Here is a 24606-nt window from a genome sequence, read left to right as displayed (position 1 = left end):
AATGGTAAAACAGCTCCAACAAAACGCGAAGCCTTACAAGTATTGATGTCCGTATTCGACCCACTGGGCTTGCTATCATGCTACACTATTGGTCTGAAGATGCTACTTCAAAAACTCTGGCGAGCTGGTATAACATGGGACGCGGAGATTCCAAATACACTCCTTATTTTTTGGACACAATGGAAAAGCGTACTTCTCCAAGCTGGAGAGCTGGAACTCCCTCGCTACTACTCATACCTGCTGCCAAATGCAGACCAGATCGACTTACATACATTCGTAGACGCAAGTGAAGACGCCTATGCCGCAGTCACCTACCTTCGCATTAAAGAAGAGAAAAAAACGACACCGTAATATATTGACCCAAATCCAAAGTCGCACCATTGAAACCCGTCTCAATACCACGCATGGAGCTTTTGGCAGCCGTAATGGGAGTGGGACTAGCAAAAAGAACCATGAACACTCGAGGACTTAGAATCAATTCAAGCACATACTGGTCCGACTCCTAAAACCGTTCTTCAATGGTTAACTATGGACCCTCGAAAATTTCAATCCTTTGTTATGCATAGAGTTGGTGAGATCATAGATAACACCAGCCGTAAACAGTGGCGCTGGATTCCTACGAAGGAAAATGTTGCAGACTCAGCTACAAAATTCTTCAAAACTCCCGATGCATCCAGGTGGATCCAAGGCCCACAATTCCTTAGACAATCGGAAGATAAATGGCCACAACGAGATATCGTTTTTGATCAAAATAACGACCAATCCGAATTACGTAAGCATGTTTTCATAATAACGAAACTAAAGCATTTTGATTTTGCAGTGGATTACTTTTCGGACTGGAGACGTCTATATAGAGCCGTAGCTACCTTCATCCTATACATCCAAAGGCTGAAAGCAAAATGCGCCAGAAAATCACTGCCAAAATTCCTAAGTCCTGAAATCATACATGCAGCAAAGTCGTGGCTATTTAAACAGTCGCAGTCAAAGGCGTATTCTATGGAAATCAGCGCCCTTAAACACCATTCAGCTGTGGACAAGTCAAGCCCATTAATTGCTCTGAACGTTTACCTAGATGCAGAAGACATCCTACGTGTACAAGGAAGAGCAGATCATCTGCATCCAAAAGAAAGCGCCATTGCCAAAAAAGTGCAGAGTCGCCTTTTTAGTTGCAAAGTACTACCACGAAAAATCTCACCACATGCTCCACGAGTCAACTATCAACCTAATTCGAAGCACATTTTATATACCACGTCTACGAGTATTGTACAAAACTGTGCGTAAGGAATGTCAAAAATGCAAAATCGCCAATTCGACACCAAAGGTACCCCAAATGGCACCTGTACCAGCTGCCAGACTGGCTTGTTTCGAAAGACCATTTACATATACGGGTGTCGATTATTTCGGCCCCATATTAGTGAACGTTGGAATGCACAAGGAAAAGCGTTGGGGAGTCCTATTTACATGCCTCACATTAAGAGCAGTACATTTAGAAGTGGCATTCAAGCTTGACGTAAGCTCTTGTATAATGTGCCTGAAGAACTTCATGGCCCTCCGTGGAACTCCAAAAGAAATCTTCTTCGACAATGGGACCAACTTCAAAGCCACTGAAAAGATCGTAAAGGAGGAACTTAAGCAAATCGACTTTGATGAAATCACCATCCGCTATGAAACTATTAAATGGCGCTTCAACCCACCAGCTGCACCCAACATGGGTGGAGCGTGGGAACGACTAGTTAGATCTGTGAAGACTGTCCTAAAATCGATCTGGCCATCAACTAATTTTATCCCCCGCCCGGCCACCCCAACGCTCCCTCTCCAAATCACCGCTCGGACCCAAGGCGGCCAACACTGATGGGAGTACGGGGGGGGATCACACCAACCGCCGAGGTACCAAACGCCCCCGGCATAGGGCACAGCGCGACCGGGCAGGGGTTAGGGGTACAGCCAGGGGGCACGGGCGGGTAGGCGCCCCAATAGCGTTTGGGCGGCTTAAGGGTGGGGAGACCCAGGGGGGATGTTGCCGACGAAATTTAAATTTAAACCATAACAGCCACGTAGGCGCATACGGCAACGCTACCATTCATAAGCACCACCATTCGGAAACTCTAAAACAGAGACAATTGAAAAAAAAAACAAAAATTTTAAAATCTTTCTTATTTTATTATTAAACTCACATAATAAATTGGAATGCTATATAAATTTGTTTACCCTTTATTGCTTCGAAATATTCAACGCCAGTGCCTCAACAATTGTAATGACTGATTTCCTCCATTCTTGAGGATAATAGCCTCATTTCATCATGCTGTTGAATATCACAGTAAGGAAATACAGTGCACAGCTCGGCAATTCTATGATCATTTTAGGGGAGATGAAATCGTGGCCCGGAGCTTTCTTTTGCTTTGAAATTTGGTCTTTAATGAACCTTGTGACTTCTCCTGATTGGAATATGATAGGCGGAGTGTTGCTGGGTGTGGTTTGAAGACGTTTTCTAGATGGACGGCAAAGGTATTTGCCTTCTCTTTGTTGCTGCGAGCCCACTCTCCTGTTTGTGTACGCAAAGGTGATTCATTCTCGATTGGTGGGCAAACGCCTGATTTAGTTGGGGAGAGTTGCTCCATATAGGATATTTGACCTCGGTTTTTTTCATCTTCTAGGGCTGTGCGTAGTAGGTGGTTGGCTACTTTTTCCGCTCTTTTGAGGCAGTTGATCTGTGTGCTTGCCACTCTCGCCGAAGCCTTCTTTTATCGCGTAGCAGCACTTCAATGTGCCTAGAAATACGACTGCTGTTGGAAAGTTTATTAGCTGCTAATATTGGTGTTGAGTGTTTTGCCGCCAGTGACATTGAGGATACTAATGCTTCGACTGACCTATCAATATCATCTTTACAATAAATGTTTGGGCAGCTATCAATATGAGAACTTATGTACTTCCTGTATTTGAGCCAATCTGTTTTGCTAGAAGTGAGAATGTGTGGGCGTTCCGAAAGCTGTGGATGGTAGTAAAGATGAAGTAGAATGGGCGAGTGACCCGATGATAGATTTGTTAAGTGATCTACATGAATTTGAACTTGCCGCACCCTTCGTGTAACTGCAAAGTCAATCAAGTCGGGTTGCTTGGGTGGATCTGTGGGCCAATATGTAGGCTTGCCCGGAGAGATAAAGTCTAGCTTGTTTCGTGGGGTTATTATAGCGTTATATAGTTGTCTTCCTTTCGGGTTGGTAAGTCTAGATCCCCAATGGGTGTGCTTGGCATTGTAGTCACCAGCTGCTATAAATCGGTCACCTAGTAGGTCGAAGAATTGTTAAAAATTCTGTTTCGGAAATGCCGCTCTGAATTTCAATATGAATTGATGTTGCCTGTAGATAAGGTGTAGCAAATGAAGGCATTGGATAATGCCTGATGCGATAATTGATCAGAACGCCAGTACCTCCATGAGCCTTACCATCGGGATGATTTGTCGCATAGAAGTTATAGCCATCGAGGTGAAAATAGTTTTTATTTGTTATGTGAGTCTCTGATATGAACATGGCGTCAATGTCGTGTGGAGCGAGGAACTGTAAGACCTCGCATTTGTGCTGCGAAATGCCATTTGCATTCCAGAAACATATATTTAGACAAGCCATTTAAACATATTTCTGTTTGATTAGGAGCTCCAGGAGGAGATTTTGGTTGCGCATAAGCTCCTGCATCGTTTGTTGTATTGCTACCATTGTGTTTGTTATAGTTACCAGCACTGACTCAATTCCACTAGGCAATTGGGATGGATTTGCAGGGGTATGTTGTGCAGAGATTTCTGGGATCTGATTTGATGCCTGATGCTGCATAATTCCCGCTGTGGTTGGTTGAAGTGTCGGCTTAGAGACTGAGGCGTACGACCCGTTGTTGTAAATTAACGCCTGACCAAAAGAAACTCATGGAGTCGTAGTTGATGGTATATATGGTAAGTTTTGTCGGACGACCGGGTTTCGACCTGCAGTTATTTGTTGGTTTAGCAATTTTTCAATTCTTTATAGACTGAAAAACCTCTATAGTTGGCAGTATGGTTTCCTCCACAGTTCCTACATTTTTTGGCAGATGGGTCCTCCTTATTTACGGGGCAGGCCTCAGTGAGATGAACATCACCACAGGCAACGCAGACTGCCCGTGGAGTGCAATAAGTTTTCGTGTGTCCATATTCCTAGCAATTTGTGCATTGGACGGGTCCATTTCGTTTGTGTGGTTCCTCAACGGTGATCCTACGGTGCAGTAGATATTGAAGCTTGTACATTGGGTGAACTTCATTTTTACTTATATGCATACTTTCAGGTGTCAGTTCTACTTGGAACATTGGCTGAGGAATTCTATATCTATTTATTATGTGCATAGCCATTTTGACTTCGAAGCCCTTATCGTTAAGTCCATCTATTATCTCATTGATTGGGACTGTTGGTTCGATTCCTTTGATAACCACTTGTAATCCTTTGCTTCTTTTAAGTTGGTAGGTGTAGTAATTCATTTTTTCATTTTCGAGGTATTTCGCAACTGATCGATAGTTTTCTTCGTCATTGACTTGTATTTTTGTTTCATTTATGTGACGTGACATAGAATGTGTTTGCGCCAATTGTATCAGTTATTTTTTTGACCAGTTCAGCACAAATTGCCTGACGAACAGGTGGCGGCCCTATTTTATTGGCCTTGGGTGTTTGGGCGATCTCATCTACATTTGGGGCACGAAGTATCACAAAACTATTGTTTGTGGCTTATGTGGCTCAGTGTTCTCAGTTATTTTAGTTATTTTAGCTGCATTTTTATTCTTCGCAGTCTGTGGGCCCAATTTTCTTTTGATTTGCACATAGCGATCGAGCCTAGTATGAATTAACGCACCGTTAGCGTTTTTCAAACTTATCGGTTGTGAGAGGTAAGGCTTGTCGCAGTGGGTCGACAGTACCGGGCGCTGAGCAATTGCAGTGGTTGTGGTCGTAGTTGTATCGACAGTACAAGTCGGGGGATGGGCACTGAGCAATCCATGAACCACTTTGAAATGCAGGGGAGAGAGAGCGTGCTCTCTCCTCGTTCATTTTCAGTGATGCAGTTTTTGTTGGTACTGCTACCTGTGGCGAACGTATAAAGAAGTACGCGTATTTTGCTTGCGAGAGCTCGTCTTGTTGCTGTTGCCAGGCTTGGCTCATTTTGGCTTTGGTTACAGTGCTTGTGCTCTTTACCGAGCTGGTGCTCTTATACGTTGACATTTGTTCTTTTCTATTATTTCTATTACTCTTTATTACACGATTGGATGGTATTCATGGGCAGCACGATCACTAGTACCCATGAATACCCCGAGCGCTTTTTCTTGAATTAATTTATGATTAATTGCGATTAATTGATTTTCGCGGCGGAGCGATACAAAAATACGCCTGAAGTCGTTGACGGTTTACGATTGATTCCGTCGGTTTAAAGGTGGAAAAATGTATCTTTTTATATCTCATATATTTAATATATTATAGTTATTTTGTTATTTGGAAGAAGCACATTTGGATTCGTCGGTGTTAACCTCGTCACTTCAGCGTGGTGTTGGCTGCTCTGATCGTGGAACACGAAATGGCTCTAGACATGGCTCGGTGCATGGGGCTAGGAGTCACGTCGGTACGCTGAAGGTACACCAATAAGTTGGCGAAGATCTGTGTGGCGTCGGCCATGAGTCCGAGAGGGCTACGGTCGATGTTTTGTGGGGTCATCGTCCTGGTTTCCGGGTCCTAACGGGGAGGCTCGGTGGATATTTGTTCGATTCTTGGCCCCGACCAGCGTGGGGTTCGCGTAGCTGTTTCCGTGTTGCTGGGTTGTCAGATTGTGGCTGTGGTTGGCCTAGGATGCGGTTTCTCTGTAGTGACCGTGGGACTGGCCTCGGTGCCCCCGGTGCTGGCCTCGGATACGCGTTCTCCGTTGTGGGCCGGTGCTTCGCGTTCGTTGCGATTTGTTTGGGTGTCAAGTGCTGTGTTGCGTTATTGTGTGCCGTGTTCGTTGTGGTAGGTCATGGACGTGCGTTCGTTGCGATTTGTTGGGGTTCCTTATTTCGGTTCTAGGCGTCTTGTACGTGGATGGTAGTAAGCACGGGTTTAGTGGGCATGGGGCGACGGTCTCGTAACTGTAGCAGCGTGGTGCCGCATTGGATCGTCGTTTCAGTGGCACATAGAAAGTCCATCCCGACAATAACTTGTCCCAGCATGTTAGGCAGGACCAGAAGCGGGATTTGAACCTCTCGTTGATCCAGCTTTCTGAGCGCCAGTAGAACTTGTGTGATCTCTCTGACCGAGCCATCGGAGAAATTGCGTAACGAGTAATGGTTTGCAATACCGAGAAAGTAGTTGCGTTGGAGAGTTTGCCCACACCACGGGCCAAGCGGAGTAATTTTCTATTGACGTAGAACCCTTGTTAAAATGGCACATCCAACCCAGGAAAATATTAATCCAACACATATGTTTAAGCCGCAAAGTAGGCACCGATGCAGCCCATAGGCTGCAAGCTCATGCTCCCGAAGCATGAAAGCTTTTGGAGCGGCCTCTTCAGTGCTCATTAGATTTAAGCTTAATCATACCAGAGTTAGTTGAAATCAGACCTTGGAATAAAGCAAAACGCGCACGCGCATCATTTTCCGCAAATTACCTACATCTTCTTCTTATTGTTTGGGCACCTAAATCCCACGAGCCACCAGAAGTGAAGGACGAGAAAAGCAGGCAAGGATCTCCCACTACAATCATTGGTCCTTCGAGCCGGATTCTCATCATTGGATTTTTTATTTTTCACCGAAAAATCACGGAGATTTTCCCCCCAATCCGCTCGCCCCAGCTTGCTCAAGAGGAATTGCCAGCTAAGTATATAAAAACCGTCCAATTTGCAACCAAAAAGGTTCTGTGCAGTGTATAGTGTGTGGAGAAACTCCATAGTGAGGAAGTGCAAGTGAAGACGAAAAAAACCGCTATTTGTTTCCCTTTTTTTTCTTTCCAAACGTACCTGGCATATGTACATAACGGCCTATTTCCATATATATAACCTCGCCATCTTTTTTTCCGCCAAAAAATCGGACAAGTGCAACGACCCATCAGGCGCACATATGTACGTACTTATATACATAGGCACACGCTGATCTCCGCTAATTCCATTCCGCTTAGAGAAGCACTGCATCGAACCTAGTGCATCGAACATGTTGGATCGCGACTAGGGTGGCGAACATACATATGCACATACATACGGTTTTTTTTCTTTGGCGCTCTCGTCTCTTGCACTGTACACACATATGCATAATCCGCACAAATTATTTTAAATAAGAACCAAACAAAAAAAAATTCATAAAATAAAATAACGTTTAAGTGCATGTACATAGTACCACCTTTTTTGTAGGTGTACTTTATGTTTTTGTTCCTTTTCCTCCGCCAAAACTAACTCCATTCACCCAATCACCTTATATTATTTAAGTGCATGCTACATCCATTTAATACTTCAGCAATTTTGAACCATCCGCAGCCTGCAATAAAATAAAATATACACAGCGCTTTTCCTCTATTAAAACAACGCATATCCACACAGTACGGGACCAGCCTCAAGCATTTACATACGTACATACATACATACCGCGAGCTTAGCTTACAGCAGCTGCTCCATTCCTCTTTGTGCTTATGGTGATACCCTGTACGACGCGGGTATATAGTTTTCATGAAAAGGTACGGCACTTGGGACATTTCCAAATATTTATTTATTTTTTTATTTTTTTTTTAATAAATTTTGTTGCCAATCGTGAACCTCTTTGAACGTTCCATTCCACTGTTCCGGAAGGAATAATAATACGAAATCAAAGAGGGCTTTGGGAAAAAAAGAACTAAACTAAAACTTTGTGCCAAGTACTTTTGGGTGACACTCCATAAATCTCTCACTCGAACGGTACATGTTCCAATCCATCGTTCCAGAATTTTTGGTACATATACAATATAAATACAAAATATAATTGTAACATAATAACCTCTCGTTTTTCCAAATTATTGCTCATACCATCTCCGTTTCGTTTCCACCGTTCCACTTTCATACGCGTCGCTGATAGCTTATTATGTCCAGTGAGCGCGACGCGAAGAAACGCCTCACAGTTCCAAGCACGCGACCATCGCCACATTCCAAGACTCCATCGTCCTCCGTTAGGAAAGATCCTTCGGGTTCATCGAAAGACGAATCCAAACTTACTCCAGTCAGCATTACTCGCGCCCTGGGACAAAGACTTGCGGAGGTCAAGAGAATGGCATTAGCGGACTTTATAGCGGCATCAGACCGACTCGGCAGTTTCGAGGCGAGGCTCGCTACTCCATCCTCTGTGGTGGTGTCCACGTTCACCCTTAAGATCCGCCTAGACGAAGTGAGGACCTTGTGGGAAAAGGTACGGCTAGAGTGCGAGCGTTGCACCAAGGCTCTCAGTGAAACTGAACCCGATGGTGATGCTATGCAATCCATGCAAGCCAAATATGAGCATTGCTACTCAGTATATGAGAGGTGCGCTACAAGCCTACAGGAGCAAATCGAGAGCGCTTCGGCTCCCCCCCCGTTATCCACCCCTAGCGCTCATCAAGGAGGCTATAGTCGTCTGCCCCCAAGTGAAATCGAGGTATTCCACGGCGATTATCTAAAGTGGCCCACTTTCCGCGATCTTTTTTCCGCAATCTACATAAGCAATCCAAGACTGACTCAAGTGGAGATGCTATATCACCTCTGCCACAAGACTCGGGGTGAAGCCAAAGTCATTGTTGAAAAAGCTCCGCTGACGAACGAGGGTTTCAATTCCGCATGGACCGCCCTGAAAGAACGTTTCGAGAACAAGAGAACTCTTGTCAACAGCCAACTAAGAATCCTATTTAGTTTCTCCCCTATCCAAAATGAATCCGGGGCCGCTTTAAAAGAGCTCCAAAGTGCCATCCAGGGATGCCTCACGGCCTTAGAACTCTCAGAGGTGCCCATTGATAATCGGTTCGCGGACGGCGTTCTGGTGTTTCTGGTTTCCTCAAAGTTGCCGAAAGTGACCTTGTCTCTTTGGGAACAGTCACTTCCGAGCAAGAGCGAGATACCGTCATGGAGCGACATGAACAAATTCCTGAGTGAGCGATATTTATCTCTCGAAGCAATGGAGAACGCGAATGCCTCCATGCAAGCGCTTTCCAGGCCCGAAAGAAGGGAAAAGAACGAAAAAAAGGTTAATTCTTTTGAGGCAAAAGTAAGCGCCGACCTCCGCCAAAGCTCCGTCAAGATTCGCACCTGCAGTCTTTGTTCCAAAGAAAACCACCCGGTGCGCCAATGTCCACGCTTTCTAAAAATGTCTGCTCATGATAGAGCCAACTACATAAAGCAACAAAAGTTGTGTATGAACTGCTTCGCTAGAGGGCACCAAATCAAAGATTGCACGAGTCAACATAATTGTTTTACGTGCAAACGTCGCCACCACACGCTTCTGCACCGTGGTAACCCACATCCAGAGCCCTCTGCAACAGTTCCTTCCATTCCAAACCCAATTCAAGACATACAGTCCGCTTCATCCTCCAATGTCCAAAGCTACTACACAGCGAACACACAGGGTGTTTTGCTAGGCACGGCTATGATAAACATATGCCACTTGGGCACCAGTTTTAAAGCACGTGCATTGATCGATTCTGGATCGGAAGCAACGTTCATCTCCGAACGTCTGTTCAGAATTATCAAGCTTCCTTTCCAACCAGTTCAGGTTCAAGTAACGGGCTTGAGCCAAGCAATTTCAGCCAGGCCTCAGAAGATATGCCACTTCCAAATAGGCTCACCATCAAAACCGAGGATCCACATAGAAACCTCGGCCTACGTACTCCCAAATGTGGCAGGCACCTTACCTTCGTACCCAGTTCCTCAAGGTTTTGTAAAGGACCTGCCAAACATTCCTCTTGCTGACCCTTCTTTTCTATAAGAGCTCGCAGATAGATGTGCTCTTAGGTGCAGATATCCTTCCATCAATTTTACTAGGCGGCTCCCAACCCAACATTTGCGGCTCGTTACTCGGTCAGGAGACCATATTTGGATGGATCCTCACAGGACCAGTAGCTGAGTCAACTCGCCCCTCAATTTCTTCCTTTGCTACAAGGGTAAAGGTCAGTACAGAACAGCGTTTAGAAAACCTTCTAACGAAGTTTTGGGAGGTGGAGGATCTTCCAGCCGTGAGGGCAGAAGAGTCTTCTGATTCCGTCTGTGAAGACAATTTCATTCAAACTACTCGAAGAGATTCAAGTGGCAGATATATGGTGTCATTACCCTTTCGAAATCCTGAGTGTGTCGACTTAGGCCATTCTAGATCAATCGCGCTGACTCAGTTCCTCAAAAATGAAGGCCGTTTACAACGGAACCCACCTTTAAAAGACCAGTACGACAGTGTCCTCCAGGAGTATGTAGACTTAGGTCACATGCGACGAGTACCTCCAAGCAATGACTCTGACAACTTCTATCTGCCCCATCATTCTGTCCTTAAACCAGACAGCACCACTACAAAGTTACGGGTAGTATTTAACGCCTCCAGTCCATCTTCAAATGGCAAGAGTCTTAACGACATCCTACATCCAGGACCGGTTCTCCAATCAGATCTGACCATTCAGATACTGAAATGGCGTTTCTTCCAATTCGTTTTTAATGCTGACATCACAAAGATGTATAGGCAAATCACCCTCGAGCCAACGCAGACAAGGTTCCAAAGAATCCTTTTCCGGAACAAAGAGGGCGAGCTCGGGGACTATGAACTTACAACTGTCACTTTCGGTGTGAAGGCAATGGCAGCTTTCTACACCTGTAGGAAGACTTTTGGACGAACATGGGGCTTACAGCCGCACATCATCCAATGGATGTATACAGCGGTAATAAGACCCATCCTGACATACGGAGGCATGGTATGGTGGGAAGCGGTTAACACCAAATCCCACCTGGAGAACCTCCGTAAAGTCCAACGGACAGCATGCCTTGGGGTCACCGGATCTCTCAAATCCACCCCACAGGCAGCTCTGGACACCATGTTAGGCCTGGAACCGATAGACCTTCATCTTAAGTGCACGGCTGAGACAAGTGCCGCTAGGCTATTAGCCGCGCAGTTCTTCAAGCCATCGCCTTATGGCCACGCCACTATACTCCGTATGGAAGATAGTGGAACGGCCAGGTGGAGTGACTACTGTGTCTCAGAGTTCTCATGGAAAAGAAACTTTAAAGGACACATACCGGATAGGGAGAAATGGAAGAGTAACACTGTCCTGGGGCAGAACGAGCTCTCCATATTCACCGACGGGTCAAAGACGGCCGAAGGGACAGGAGCTGGAATCTTCTCCGAAGAACTAGCAACCAACATATCCCTAAGACTACCAGACTGGTGCAGTGTATTCCAGGCGGAGATATATGCAGTATGGCAAGCGGCAAAGTTGGTATATACCTTGGAGATACCTCCGAGGAACATAGCAATCTGCGTTGACAGTCAAGCTGCCATCAAAGCCCTGGTATCCTGCAAGACCACAAGCAGACTCGTACGTGATACGGTGGACGCACTAAACCAGATCAGCGCGCACTCAATCACACTCACGTGGGTTCCGGGTCACACCGACATAGCGGGCAACGAGAGTGCGGACGAGTGTGCCAGAACTGGATCGGCCAAGCCAATGGCGGACGCAGTCAGCGACATAAGGAGACCACTACGAGACATCATCTCGCAGATGATGGGCCGAGCCAGAACGAGATCGGACAGGAGGTGGAACACCACACCAAACTGTGAGATCTCTCGCTCGCTCTGGCCCCACTACGACCTTAAACGCACCAAGACTCTCCTAAGCTTCAGGAAGAGTCGGGTGCGAACACTGACGGGAGTTACAACGGGGCACTGTGTCATCGGCCGCATGGCCACAAGGTACAGACTGCCCCACCATGACTTCTGCCGCAGCTGCAGGGACGAGGAGGAAATAGAGAGCATCCAGCACCTTCTCTGCAACTGTCCTGCACTCATGGGGAGGCGTCACCGAATACTCGGTGGCGCCTTCTACGAAGATCTGGACAGCCTGGCAAACATGCCTCTAGAGAAACTGGTGCTCTTTATAGAGGCCTCGGGATGGTTCGCGAAACCTCCCTAGGCACCGGACAATATCCCGTGACGAGTGTGGGCATCACAATGGGCAGACTTGCCTCCGAGTGACCTCGACTTCAGTCGAGCAGCCCTATAAACCTAACCTAACCTAACCTACCCCTGCAAATCCATCCCAATTGACTAGTGGAATTGAGTCAGTGCTGGTAACTATAACAAACACAGTGGTAGCAATACAACAAACGATGCAGGAGCTTATGCGCAACCAAAATCTCCTCCTGGAGCTCCTAATCAAACAGAAATCTGTTTAAATGGCTTGTCTAAATATATGTTTCTGGAATGCAAATGGCATTTCGCAGCACAAATGCGAGGTCTTACAGTTCCTCGCTCCACACGACATTGACGCCATGTTCATATCAGAGACTCACATAACAAATAAAAACTATTTTCACCTCGATGGCTATAACTTCTATGCGACAAATCATCCCGATGGTAAGGCTCATGGAGGTACTGGCGTTCTGATCAATCATTGCATCAGGCATTATCCACCTTATCTACAGGCAACATCAATTCATATTGAAATTCAGAGCGGCTACCTAAACCTAGCTGCAGTATACTGCCCACCTCGCTTCTGCATTTCCGAAACAGAATTTTTAACAATTCTTCGACCTACTAGGTGACCGATTTATAGCAGCTGGTGACTACAATGCCAAGCACACCCATTGGGGATCTAGACTTACCAACCCGAAAGGAAGACAACTATATAACGCTATAATAACCCCACGAAACAAGCTAGACTTTATCTCTCCGGGCAAGCCTACATATTGGCCCACAGATCCACCCAAGCAACCCGACTTGATCGATTTTGCAGTTACACGAAGGGTGCTGCAAGTTCAGATTCATGTAGATCACTTAACAAATCTATCATCGGATCACTCGCCCATTCTACTTCACCTTTACGACCATTGGCCATTGACCATTGATAGGTCAGTCGAAGCATTAGTATCCTGAATGTCACTCAACACCAATATTAGCACCTAATAAACTAGGCACATTAAAGTGCTGCTACGCGATAAAAGAAGGCCGAGAGTGGGAAGCACACAAATCACCTGCCTCGAAAGAGCGGCTAAAAATAGCCAACAACCTACTACGCAGATCCCTAGAAGATGAAAAAAATTGAGCTCAAATATCCTATATGGAGCAACTCTTCCCAACTAGCAAACGATTCCCTCTGTGGAAAGCTAAATCAGGCGTTTGCCCACCAATCGAGAGTGAATCACCTTTGCGTACACAAACAGGAGTGTGGGCACGCAGCAACAAAGAGAAAGCAAATACATTTTCCGTCCATCTATAAAACGTCTTCAAACCACACCCAGCAACAAATAGCTTTGTGCTCGCACCAACCAACAATCCCGAAGCTACTCCGCCTATAATATTCCAATCAGGAGAAGTCAATCAGGGTCATTAAAGACCAAATCTCAAAGCAAAAGAAAGCTCCGGGCCACGATTTCATCTCCCCTAAAATAACACTAGTCAACACTAGTATTAGGCTGTGGCCCAAAATATAGATTCTTATAGATTTCGGGGCTTAACATTTTTTAACGAATTATGGTTTTTTTTTTATGGTGTAGTTTTTTTTTTAACAATTTGTTAAAATCTGGTATTTTTTTTTTTCAGAGGTAGTACTTTTATTTTTCACATAACTTAAGTATCTTATATCTGGTTGCAAAGAACTTTGCAGTTATTGCAGTTCTGAAAAGCTGACAAACGCAACTATAAATCGTACCCAGACACTTTGTTTCTGCAGCTTAACGCCTGGAAGATATTAAGCTTTCAAATTCAAATTTCATAATTTTTTTGCGGTATTTTTTTCTTCGAAATTTTGACTTTGAGAACTCGGGAAAAGTCGAAAGATAAATAAATCTTGGCCAACGATTTTAGTTTTTGATAGACGCATTAATTAGGCGTCGTTTAAGGTATTGTTCATTAAATTCTATGGATAAACGGTGGAGCTAAAATTCGTTAACCAAACCTCAAAAGTGAAAAAATAGACAAAAAATACTTTTTACCAAAAATTCAACACCCATTCGTTTGCTCTGTTTCCAATTGGCAGTTGGGCCCGCAACCTTCCAAAAAGTATTTTTTGTCTATTTTTTCACTTATGAGGTTTGGTTAACGAATTTTAGCTCCATTTCAGCGTCTATCTAAAACCAAAAATGTTGGCCAAGACTTATTTTTTTTTCGACTTTTCCCGAGTTTTTATACCCGTACTCAAAAAAGAGTTAAGGGGTATATTAGATTTGTGGTAAAAGTGGATGTGTGTAACGCAGAGAAGGAAAATTTTCCGACCCCATAAAGTATATATATTCTTGATCAGCATCAATAGCCGAGTCGACATAGTCATGTCTGTCTGTCCGTCTTGATGAGCGCCTAGATCTCATAGACCATAAGAGCTAGAGCAATCAAATTTTGTTTCCAGACTCATGTGATATCACACTGCTACGCCCCGCCCCCTTCCGACGGCAAAAACGAAAATCTGTGGCAGGCACATTTTTAAAGATACGATAAAACTAAAAAGGCAGTATCGTAGAGAATGACCATAACGATAAGCGCCAATCTAGGCTCCTCCTCGTCAAGAAAGACGGTCACACGAGGTACTCCGCAAGGGGGAGTTATATCCCCTCTACTGTGGAACCTGGTCCGCAACGACCTCCTTCTTCAGCTGGGGAGGAGCGGATATAAGGTTACGGCCTATGCAGACGATCTAGTAATACTGGTAACGGGTAAATTTCTGCCCACAATCAGTGACCTTCTGGAATCTGCACTGGGCACTACCGCCAGCTGGGCACACCAGAACGGTTTGGGGGTCAATCCTCAAAAAACAGAACTGGTGCTGTTCTCACGAAGATATAAGATACCGAGTTTCAAACTACCAGCAATCGGTGGAACGACACTCGAGCTATCGAGCGAAGCCAAGCATCTTGGTGTCATCCTTGACTCCAAACTCTCCTGGAAGAGAAACACGGAGGAAAGGAAGAAAAAGGCAATGGCAGCTTTCTACACCTGTAGGAAGACTTTTGGACGAACATGGGGCTTACAGCCGCACATCATCCAATGGATGTATACAGCGGTAATAAGACCCATCCTGACATACGGAGGCATGGTATGGTGGGAAGCGGTTAACACCAAATCCCACCTGGAGAACCTCCGTAAAGTCCAACGGACAGCATGCCTTGGGGTCACCGGATCTCTCAAATCCACCCCACAGGCAGCTCTGGACACCATGTTAGGCCTGGAACCGATAGACCTTCATCTTAAGTGCACGGCTGAGACAAGTGCCGCTAGGCTATTAGCCGCGCAGTTCTTCAAGCCATCGCCTTATGGCCACGCCACTATACTCCGTATGGAAGATAGTGGAACGGCCAGGTGGAGTGACTACTGTGTCTCAGAGTTCTCATGGAAAAGAAACTTTAAAGGACACATACCGGATAGGGAGAAATGGAAGAGTAACACTGTCCTGGGGCAGAACGAGCTCTCCATATTCACCGACGGGTCAAAGACGGCCGAAGGGACAGGAGCTGGAATCTTCTCCGAAGAACTAGCAACCAACATATCCCTAAGACTACCAGACTGGTGCAGTGTATTCCAGGCGGAGATATATGCAGTATGGCAAGCGGCAAAGTTGGTATATACCTTGGAGATACCTCCGAGGAACATAGCAATCTGCGTTGACAGTCAAGCTGCCATCAAAGCCCTGGTATCCTGCAAGACCACAAGCAGACTCGTACGTGATACGGTGGACGCACTAAACCAGATCAGCGCGCACTCAATCACACTCACGTGGGTTCCGGGTCACACCGACATAGCGGGCAACGAGAGTGCGGACGAGTGTGCCAGAACTGGATCGGCCAAGCCAATGGCGGACGCAGTCAGCGACATAAGGAGACCACTACGAGACATCATCTCGCAGATGATGGGCCGAGCCAGAACGAGATCGGACAGGAGGTGGAACACCACACCAAACTGTGAGATCTCTCGCTCGCTCTGGCCCCACTACGACTTTAAACGCACCAAGACTCTCCTAAGCTTCAGGAAGAGTCGGGTGCGAACACTGACGGGAGTTACAACGGGGCACTGTGTCATCGGCCGCATGGCCACAAGGTACAGACTGCCCGACCATGACTTCTGCCGCAGCTGCAGGTACGAGGAGGAAATAGAGAGCATCCAGCACCTTCTCTGCAACTGTCCTGCACTCATGGGGAGGCGTCACCGAATACTCGGTGGCGCCTTCTACGAAGATCTGGACAGCCTGGCAAACATGCCTCTAGAGAAACTGGTGCTCTTTATAGAGGCCTCGGGATGGTTCGCGAAACCTCCCTAGGCACCGGACAATATCCCGTGACGAGTGTGGGCATCACAATGGGCAGACTTGCCTCCGAGTGACCTCGACTTCAGTCGAGCAGCCCTATAAACCTAACCTAACCTAACCTACCCCTGCAAATCCATCCCAATTGCCTAGTGGAATTGAGTCAGTGCTGGTAACTATAACAAACACAGTGGTAGCAATACAACAAACGATGCAGGAGCTTATGCGCAACCAAAATCTCCTCCTGGAGCTCCTAATCAAACAGAAATCTGTTTAAATGGCTTGTCTAAATATATGTTTCTGGAATGCAAATGGCATTTCGCAGCACAAATGCGAGGTCTTACAGTTCCTCGCTCCACACGACATTGACGCCATGTTCATATCAGAGACTCACATAACAAATAAAAACTATTTTCACCTCGATGGCTATAACTTCTATGCGACAAATCATCCCGATGGTAAGGCTCATGGAGGTACTGGCGTTCTGATCAATCATTGCATCAGGCATTATCCAATGCCTTCATTTGCTACACCTTATCTACAGGCAACATCAATTCATATTGAAATTCAGAGCGGCTACCTAAACCTAGCTGCAGTATACTGCCCACCTCGCTTCTGCATTTCCGAAACAGAATTTTTAACAATTCTTCGACCTACTAGGTGACCGATTTATAGCAGCTGGTGACTACAATGCCAAGCACACCCATTGGGGATCTAGACTTACCAACCCGAAAGGAAGACAACTATATAACGCTATAATAACCCCACGAAACAAGCTAGACTTTATCTCTCCGGGCAAGCCTACATATTGGCCCACAGATCCACCCAAGCAACCCGACTTGATCGATTTTGCAGTTACACGAAGGGTGCTGCAAGTTCAGATTCATGTAGATCACTTAACAAATCTATCATCGGATCACTCGCCCATTCTACTTCACCTTTACGACCATTGGCCATTGACCATTGATAGGTCAGTCGAAGCATTAGTATCCTGAATGTCACTCAACACCAATATTAGCACCTAATAAACTAGGCACATTAAAGTGCTGCTACGCGATAAAAGAAGGCCGAGAGTGGGAAGCACACAAATCACCTGCCTCGAAAGAGCGGCTAAAAATAGCCAACAACCTACTACGCAGATCCCTAGAAGATGAAAAAAATTGAGCTCAAATATCCTATATGGAGCAACTCTTCCCAACTAGCAAACGATTCCCTCTGTGGAAAGCTAAATCAGGCGTTTGCCCACCAATCGAGAGTGAATCACCTTTGCGTACACAAACAGGAGTGTGGGCACGCAGCAACAAAGAGAAAGCAAATACATTTTCCGTCCATCTATAAAACGTCTTCAAACCACACCCAGCAACAAATAGCTTTGTGCTCGCACCAACCAACAATCCCGAAGCTACTCCGCCTATAATATTCCAATCAGGAGAAGTCAATCAGGGTCATTAAAGACCAAATCTCAAAGCAAAAGAAAGCTCCGGGCCACGATTTCATCTCCCCTAAAATAACACTAGTCAACACTAGTATTAGGCTGTGGCCCAAAATATAGATTCTTATAGATTTCGGGGCTTAACATTTTTTAACGAATTATGGTTTTTTTTTTATGGTGTAGTTTTTTTTTTAACAATTTGTTAAAATCTGGTATTTTTTTTTTTTCAGAGGTAGTACTTTTATTTTTCACATAACTTAAGTATCTTATATCTGGTTGCAAAGAACTTTGCAGTTATTGCAGTTCTGAAAAGCTGACAAACGCAACTATAAATCGTACCCAGACACTTTGTTTCTGCAGCTTAACGCCTGGAAGATATTAAGCTTTCAAATTCAAATTTCATAATTTTTTTGCGGTATTTTTTTCTTCGAAATTTTGACTTTGAGAACTCGGGAAAAGTCGAAAGATAAATAAATCTTGGCCAACGATTTTAGTTTTTGATAGACGCATTAATTAGGCGTCGTTTAAGGTATTGTTCATTAAATTCTATGGATAAACGGTGGAGCTAAAATTCGTTAACCAAACCTCAAAAGTGAAAAAATAGACAAAAAATACTTTTTACCAAAAATTCAACACCCATTCGTTTGCTCTGTTTCCAATTGGCAGTTGGGCCCGCAACCTTCCAAAAAGTATTTTTTGTCTATTTTTTCACCTATGAGGTTTGGTTAACGAATTTTAGCTCCATTTCAGCGTCTATCTAAAACCAAAAATGTTGGCCAAGACTTTTTTTTTTTTCGACTTTTCCCGAGTTTTTATACCCGTACTCAAAAAAGAGTTAAGGGGTATATTAGATTTGTGGTAAAAAAGGATGTGTGTAACGCAGAGAAGGAAAATTTTCCGACCCCATAAAGTATATATATTCTTGATCAGCATCAATAGCCGAGTCGACATAGTCATGTCTGTCTGTCCGTCTTGATGAGCGCCTAGATCTCATAGACCATAAGAGCTAGAGCAATCAAATTTTGTTTCCAGACTCATGTGATATCACACTGCTACAAGTGCATTTCAAAATTTCGCCCCGCCCCCTTCCGACGGCAAAAAGGACGAAAATCTGTGGCAGGCACATTTTTAAAGATACGATAAAACTAAAAAGGCAGTATCGTAGAGAATGACCATAACGATAAGCGCCAATCTAGGCTCCTCCTCGTCAAGAAAGACGGTCACACGAGGTACTCCGCAAGGGGGAGTTATATCCCCTCTACTGTGGAACCTGGTCGACGACCCCCTCAGCTGGGGAGGAGCGGATATAAGGTTACGGCCTAAGACGATCTAGTAATCTGGTAACGGGTAAATTTCTGCCCACAACAGTGACCTTCTGGAATCTGCACTGGGCACTACCGCCAGCTGGGCACACCGAACGGTTTGGGGGTCAACCCAAAAACAGAACTGGTGCTGTCTCACGAAGATAAGATACCGAGTTCAAACTACCAGCAATCGGTGGAACGACACCGAGCTATCGAGCGAAGCCAAGCACTTGGTGTCATCCTTGACTCCAAACTCTCCTGGAAGGAACACGGAGGAGGAGAAAGGCATGAGCTTCTACACCTGAGAGCTTTTGGACGAACATGGGGTTACAGCCGCACATCACCAATGGATGTATACAGCGGTAATAAGACCCACCTGACATACGGAGGCATGGTATGGTGGGAGCGGTAACACCAAATCCCACCTGGAGACCCCGTAAGTCCAACGGACAGCATGCCTTGGGGTCACCGGACCTCAAACCACCCCACAGGCAGCTCTGGACACCATGTTAGGCCTGGAACCGATAGACCTCACTTAAGTGCACGGCTGGACAAGTGCCGCTAGGCTATTAGCCGCGCAGTTCTTCAAGCCACGCTAGGCCACGCCACTAACCGTATGGAGATAGTGGAACGGCCAGGTGGAGGACTACTGTGCTCAGAGTCTCATGGAAGAAACTTTAAGGACACATACCGGATAGGGAGAATGGAAGAGTAACACTGTCCTGGGCAGAACGAGCTCTCCATATTCACCGACGGGTCAAAGACGGCCGAGGGCAGGAGCTGGAATCTTCTCCGAGACTAGCAACCAACATATCCCTAGACTACCAGACTGGTGCAGTGTATCCAGGCGGAGATAGTATGGCAAGGGGCAAAGTTGGTATACCTTGGAGATCGAGGAACATAGCAACTGCGTTGCAGTCAAGCTGCCATCAAAGCCCTGGTATCCTGCAAGACCACAGCAGACTCGTACGTGATCGGTGGACGCACTAAACCAGACAGCGCGCACCAATCACACTCACGTGGGTTCCGGGTCACGACATAGCGGGCACGAGAGTGCGGACGAGTGTGCCAGAACTGGATCGGCCAGCCAGGCGGACGCAGTCAGCGACATAAGGAGACCACTACTAGACATCACTCGCAGATGATGGGCCAGCCAGAACGAGATCGGACAGGAGGTGGAACACCACACCAAACTGTAGACTCGCTCGCTCTGGCCCCACTACGACCTTAAACGCACCAGACTCTCCTAAGCTTCAGGAAGAGTCGGGTGCGAACACTGACGGGGTTACAACGGGGCACTGTGTCACGGCCGCATGGCCACAAGGTCAGACTGCCCCACCATGACTTCTGCCGCAGCTGGGGACGGGGGAAGAGGCATCCAGCACCTCCGACGTCCTGCACTCATGGGAGGCGTCACCGAACGGTGGCGCCTCTCGAGCTGGACAGCCTGGCAACATGCCCGGACTGGTGCCTATAGGCCTCGGGATGGCCCCGGCACCGGACAATATCCCGTGACGAGTGTGGGCATCACAATGGGCAGACTTGCCTCCGAGTGACCTCGACTTCAGTCGGCAGCCCATAAACCTAACCTAACCTAACCTACCCCCAAATCCATCCCAATTGCCTAGTGGAATTGAGTCAGTGCTGGTAACTATAACAAACACAGTGGTAGCAATACAACAAACGAGCAGGAGTTATGCGCAACCAAAACCCCTGGAGCTAATCAAACAGAAACTGTTTAAATGGCTTGTCTAAATATAGTTTCTGGAATGCAAATGGCATTCGCACACAAATGCGAGGTCTTACAGTTCCTCGCTCCACACGACATTGACGCCATGTTCATATCAGAGACTCACATAACAAATAAAAACTATTTTCACCTCGATGGCTATAACTCTATGCGACAAATCATCCCGATGGTAAGGCTCATGGAGGTACTGGCGTTCTGATCAATCATTGCATCAGGCATTATCCAATGCCTTCATTTGCTACACCTTATCTACAGGCAACATCAATTCATATTGAAATTCAGAGCGGCTACCTAAACCTAGCTGCAGTATACTGCCCACCTCGCTTCTGCATCCGAAACAGAATTTTTAACAATTCTCGACCTACTAGGTGACCGATTTATAGCAGCTGGTGACTACAATGCCAAGCACACCCATTGGGGATCTAGACTACCAACCCAAAGGACAACTATATACGCTATAATAACCCCACGAAACAAGCTAGACTTTACTCCGGCAAGCCTACATATTGGCCCACAGATCCACCCAAGCAACCCGACTTGACGATTTTGCAGTTACACGAAGGGTGCTGCAAGTTCAGATCATGTAGATCACTTAACAAATCTATCATCGGATCACTCGCCCATTCTACTTCACCTTTACGACCATTGGCCATTGACCATTGATAGGTCAGTCGAAGCATTAGTATCCTGAATGTCACTCAACACCAATATTAGCACCTAATTAGGCACATTAAAGTGCTGTACGCGATAAAAGAAGGCCGAGAGTGGGAAGCACACAAACACCTGCCTGGAGCGGCTAAAATAGCCAACAACCTACTACCAGACCCTAGGATGAAATGGCTCAAATATCCTATATGGAGCAACTCTTCCAACTAGCAAACGATTCCCCTGTGGAAGCTAAATAGGCGTTTGCCCACCAATGAGAGTGACACCTTTGTACACAAACAGGAGTGTGGGCACGAGCAACAAAGAAAAGCAAATACATTTTCCGTCCACTATAAAACGTCTTCAAACCACACCCAGCAACAAATAGCTTTGTGCTCGCACCAACCAACAATCCCGAAGCTACTCCGCCTATAATTTCCAATCGGAGAAGCAATCAGGGTCATTAAAGACCAAACTCAAGCAAAGAAGCCCGGGCCACGATTTCATCTCCCTAAAATAACACTAGTCAACACTAGTATTAGGCTGTGGCCCAAATATAATCTTATAGATTGGGGCTTAACATTTTTAACGAATTATGGTTTTTTTTTTATGGTGTAGTTTTTTTTTTAACAATTTGTTAAAATCTGGTATTTTTTTTTTTCAGAGGTAGTACTTTTATTTTTCACATAACTTAAGTATTTATATTGGTTGCAAGAACTTTCAGTTAAGTTCTGAAAGCGACAACAACTATAAAGTACCCAACACTTTGTTTCTAGCTAAACGCCTGGAAGATATTACTTCAAATTCAAATTTCATAATTTTTTTCGATTTTTTCTTCGAAATTTTACTTTGGAGCGAAGATAAATATCTTGGCCAACGTTTAGTTTTGTAGACGCATTAATTGGCGTCGTTTAGGTATTGTTCATTAAATCTATGGATAAACGGTGGAGCTAAAATTCTAAAAAATCATAAGCTCAAAAATGTATATACTGACTGAGTACGGGTATAAGTAGAGTCGCGTCCCCAGAAGCGACTCACACGTTCCTTCTCGTTACAATTAAAATTTCGAGAAAAAAATAACGCAAAAATTAATGAAATTTGAATTTGAAAGCTTAATATCTTTCAAGCGTTAAGCTGCAGATACAAAAGGTCTGGGTCGGATTTATAGCTGCATTGGTGAGCTTTTCAGAACTGCAAAGGTCTATGCAACCAGATATAAGATACTTAAGTTATGTGAAAAATAGAAGCACAACCTCTGAAAAAAACCATGAAAAAAAATACAAATCTTTAAAAATTCTTTAAGCCTAGTACTCAGATCCAAAAACCAGAGGTGTGCACTGCATTCCGAACGGTTACACTGCTCTGACCGCTGCTTGGTTTTGTAGAAAGTAAATAAAATGCACTTCTTCTGCTGGGGCCGCTCTTCCCCAGGCATATCCTGGACCATGATGCAATTATATAAGGTGGTCTCGTCGGCTGCCGAATCGTTCGGGTTTTAGTCCCTTAAAGTTCAGTGCGTGCTCGCTTGTTGAAGAGAAAGGTTGTGTGCGGACAAATTTTTTCGGAAGCCTTAACCCTCGTGCACAACAAAAATTACGTATTGCAGTTTTTTCCGTAAGCACGTGCAAAGAACAGTTTATCATAACAAAAAATGTTAAACAGAAATTGTTAATGGCTTCCGAAACAGTTAAAATTAATTTAGATGTAAAAACGTTGTATTTTCAGATTCGAATTTATTTTAGAATTAAGAGCCTTAACATATGAATATCTATCCAAAAACAAAAACAACATTTAATTTCAAATTCAAAATTATTAAAAATTAAATTATATAAAAAAAATCAGCTCGTTTGATTTACAACTCGTTAATCAACATTGTTGTTGTTATTGTTGTTTCACTCACACTTATTGCGCTGAGCCTTTCACTCGCACTTATTGTAAAATTGTAAAGGGACTACTTTTGCCGACGAGACCACCTTATATAATTGCATCATGTCCTGGACTCCCCAATATTTTATTGGCAAGGTAATGTGTCTGACTATCAGCAGCAGAAGATGGCGACGCCTCCCGTGCCGGACACCGTGAATAAAAAATGTTTTGAAAACAATATTTGTTTTATATTTATGAAAACTAATAAAAATAATAAATTATAATATCCATATAATTGTCATTCATATAACAATGCATTAATTAGATTATATTTGTCTATTAAAATATTTCATTTGGTTTTTTGTTCTCTTATTGCAATGTTTGCTTCGTGTTTGCTGGAAAAATATATCAAATTAATATAATTTTCTAGGTGGGTCGAAACATACCAGCAATGCAAGCAAATACTTCGTATACTTTTCTAGTATATACCAACCTTTTTGTTTGTTGATCTGAGTACTGCCTTCCGTACAGAGCCTAGAAAACATTTTTTGCCGTAAAAAATTTCTTATCGGTTTCATACGAATATCAACCCTGATTCTGTTCGCGAGGTGTTTATTTCGATCTGAGTACTAAGCTTTAAAAAAAAATTACACCATAAAAAAATAATAAAGTACTACAAAAATTTGTAAATCCCGAAATTTATCAGAAAAAGTCATTTTGGTTCACAGCCTTAATAAAAAGTTCAATTTTGTCGAGTAGTGTAATCATAGAATTGCCGAGCTATGCAGTATATTTCCTTACTGTGGTATTCAACAGCTGTTTAGGCAACGCAAAGTTTCTACCGGGGAACTATTTTATATTATAGCAGCGCAGATGTCGTTGCGCCTATGTTTTGGGAGTATGCCTTATGCATCTCTTTCGTAGTTGTTTTGAGAGCTACAGCGATCGGCAAACGTCTACGGTCTGCTCGTAACGCTCTTATACGGCGCTCTCGTACGCTATTGTCGCGTCGCAAGGTGCAGTTAGGACTAGCATATAAGTACTACATAAGTTCAAGAACCACATCGACGGCAATGAACAGCAAGCCGATGATACAGTCTGTAAGCGACAGCCCAGGAAAGCAGAACGCACCCTCTGTGCCAAAAATTGTATTTTTTAACTTAACCT

The 24606-nt window shown here is 44.8% G+C and overlaps 1 protein-coding gene across 1 annotated transcript; it reads left to right on the top strand.

Annotated features, from left to right (window-relative positions):
• The first annotated feature begins 8074 nt into the window (after window positions 1-8074).
• LOC121405528 lies at window positions 8075-20693 on the top strand. Its single transcript, XM_041596368.1, has 3 exons — window positions 8075-9887; window positions 9997-10769; window positions 20535-20693. The coding sequence occupies exons 1-3, from the start codon at window positions 8075-8077 to the stop codon at window positions 20691-20693; spliced, it is 2745 nt and encodes a 914-aa protein (XP_041452302.1).
• The last annotated feature ends 3913 nt before the right edge of the window (window positions 20694-24606 follow it).

This window comes from Drosophila obscura, unplaced genomic scaffold (assembly GCF_018151105.1).
Source record: "Drosophila obscura isolate BZ-5 IFL unplaced genomic scaffold, ASM1815110v1 contig_141, whole genome shotgun sequence".
Classification (NCBI taxonomy): Eukaryota; Metazoa; Arthropoda; class Insecta; order Diptera; family Drosophilidae; genus Drosophila; species Drosophila obscura.
The sequence above is the reverse complement of the archived record's forward strand: the minus strand, read 5'-3'. Positions and strand labels throughout refer to the sequence as shown.

Excerpts from the sequence above, each read along its gene's own strand:
- LOC121405528 (XM_041596368.1), top strand. The coding sequence starts at position 8,075 with ATGTCCAGTGAGCGCGACGCGAAGAAACGCCTCACAGTTCCAAGCACG. Across the intron at positions 9,888-9,996 it reads TTCGTACCCAGTTCCTCAAG|GCGGCTCCCAACCCAACATT; the intron begins GTTTTGTAAAGG and ends CAATTTTACTAG. Across the intron at positions 10,770-20,534 it reads GGGACTATGAACTTACAACT|CTGGGGACGGGGGAAGAGGC; the intron begins GTCACTTTCGGT and ends CTTCTGCCGCAG.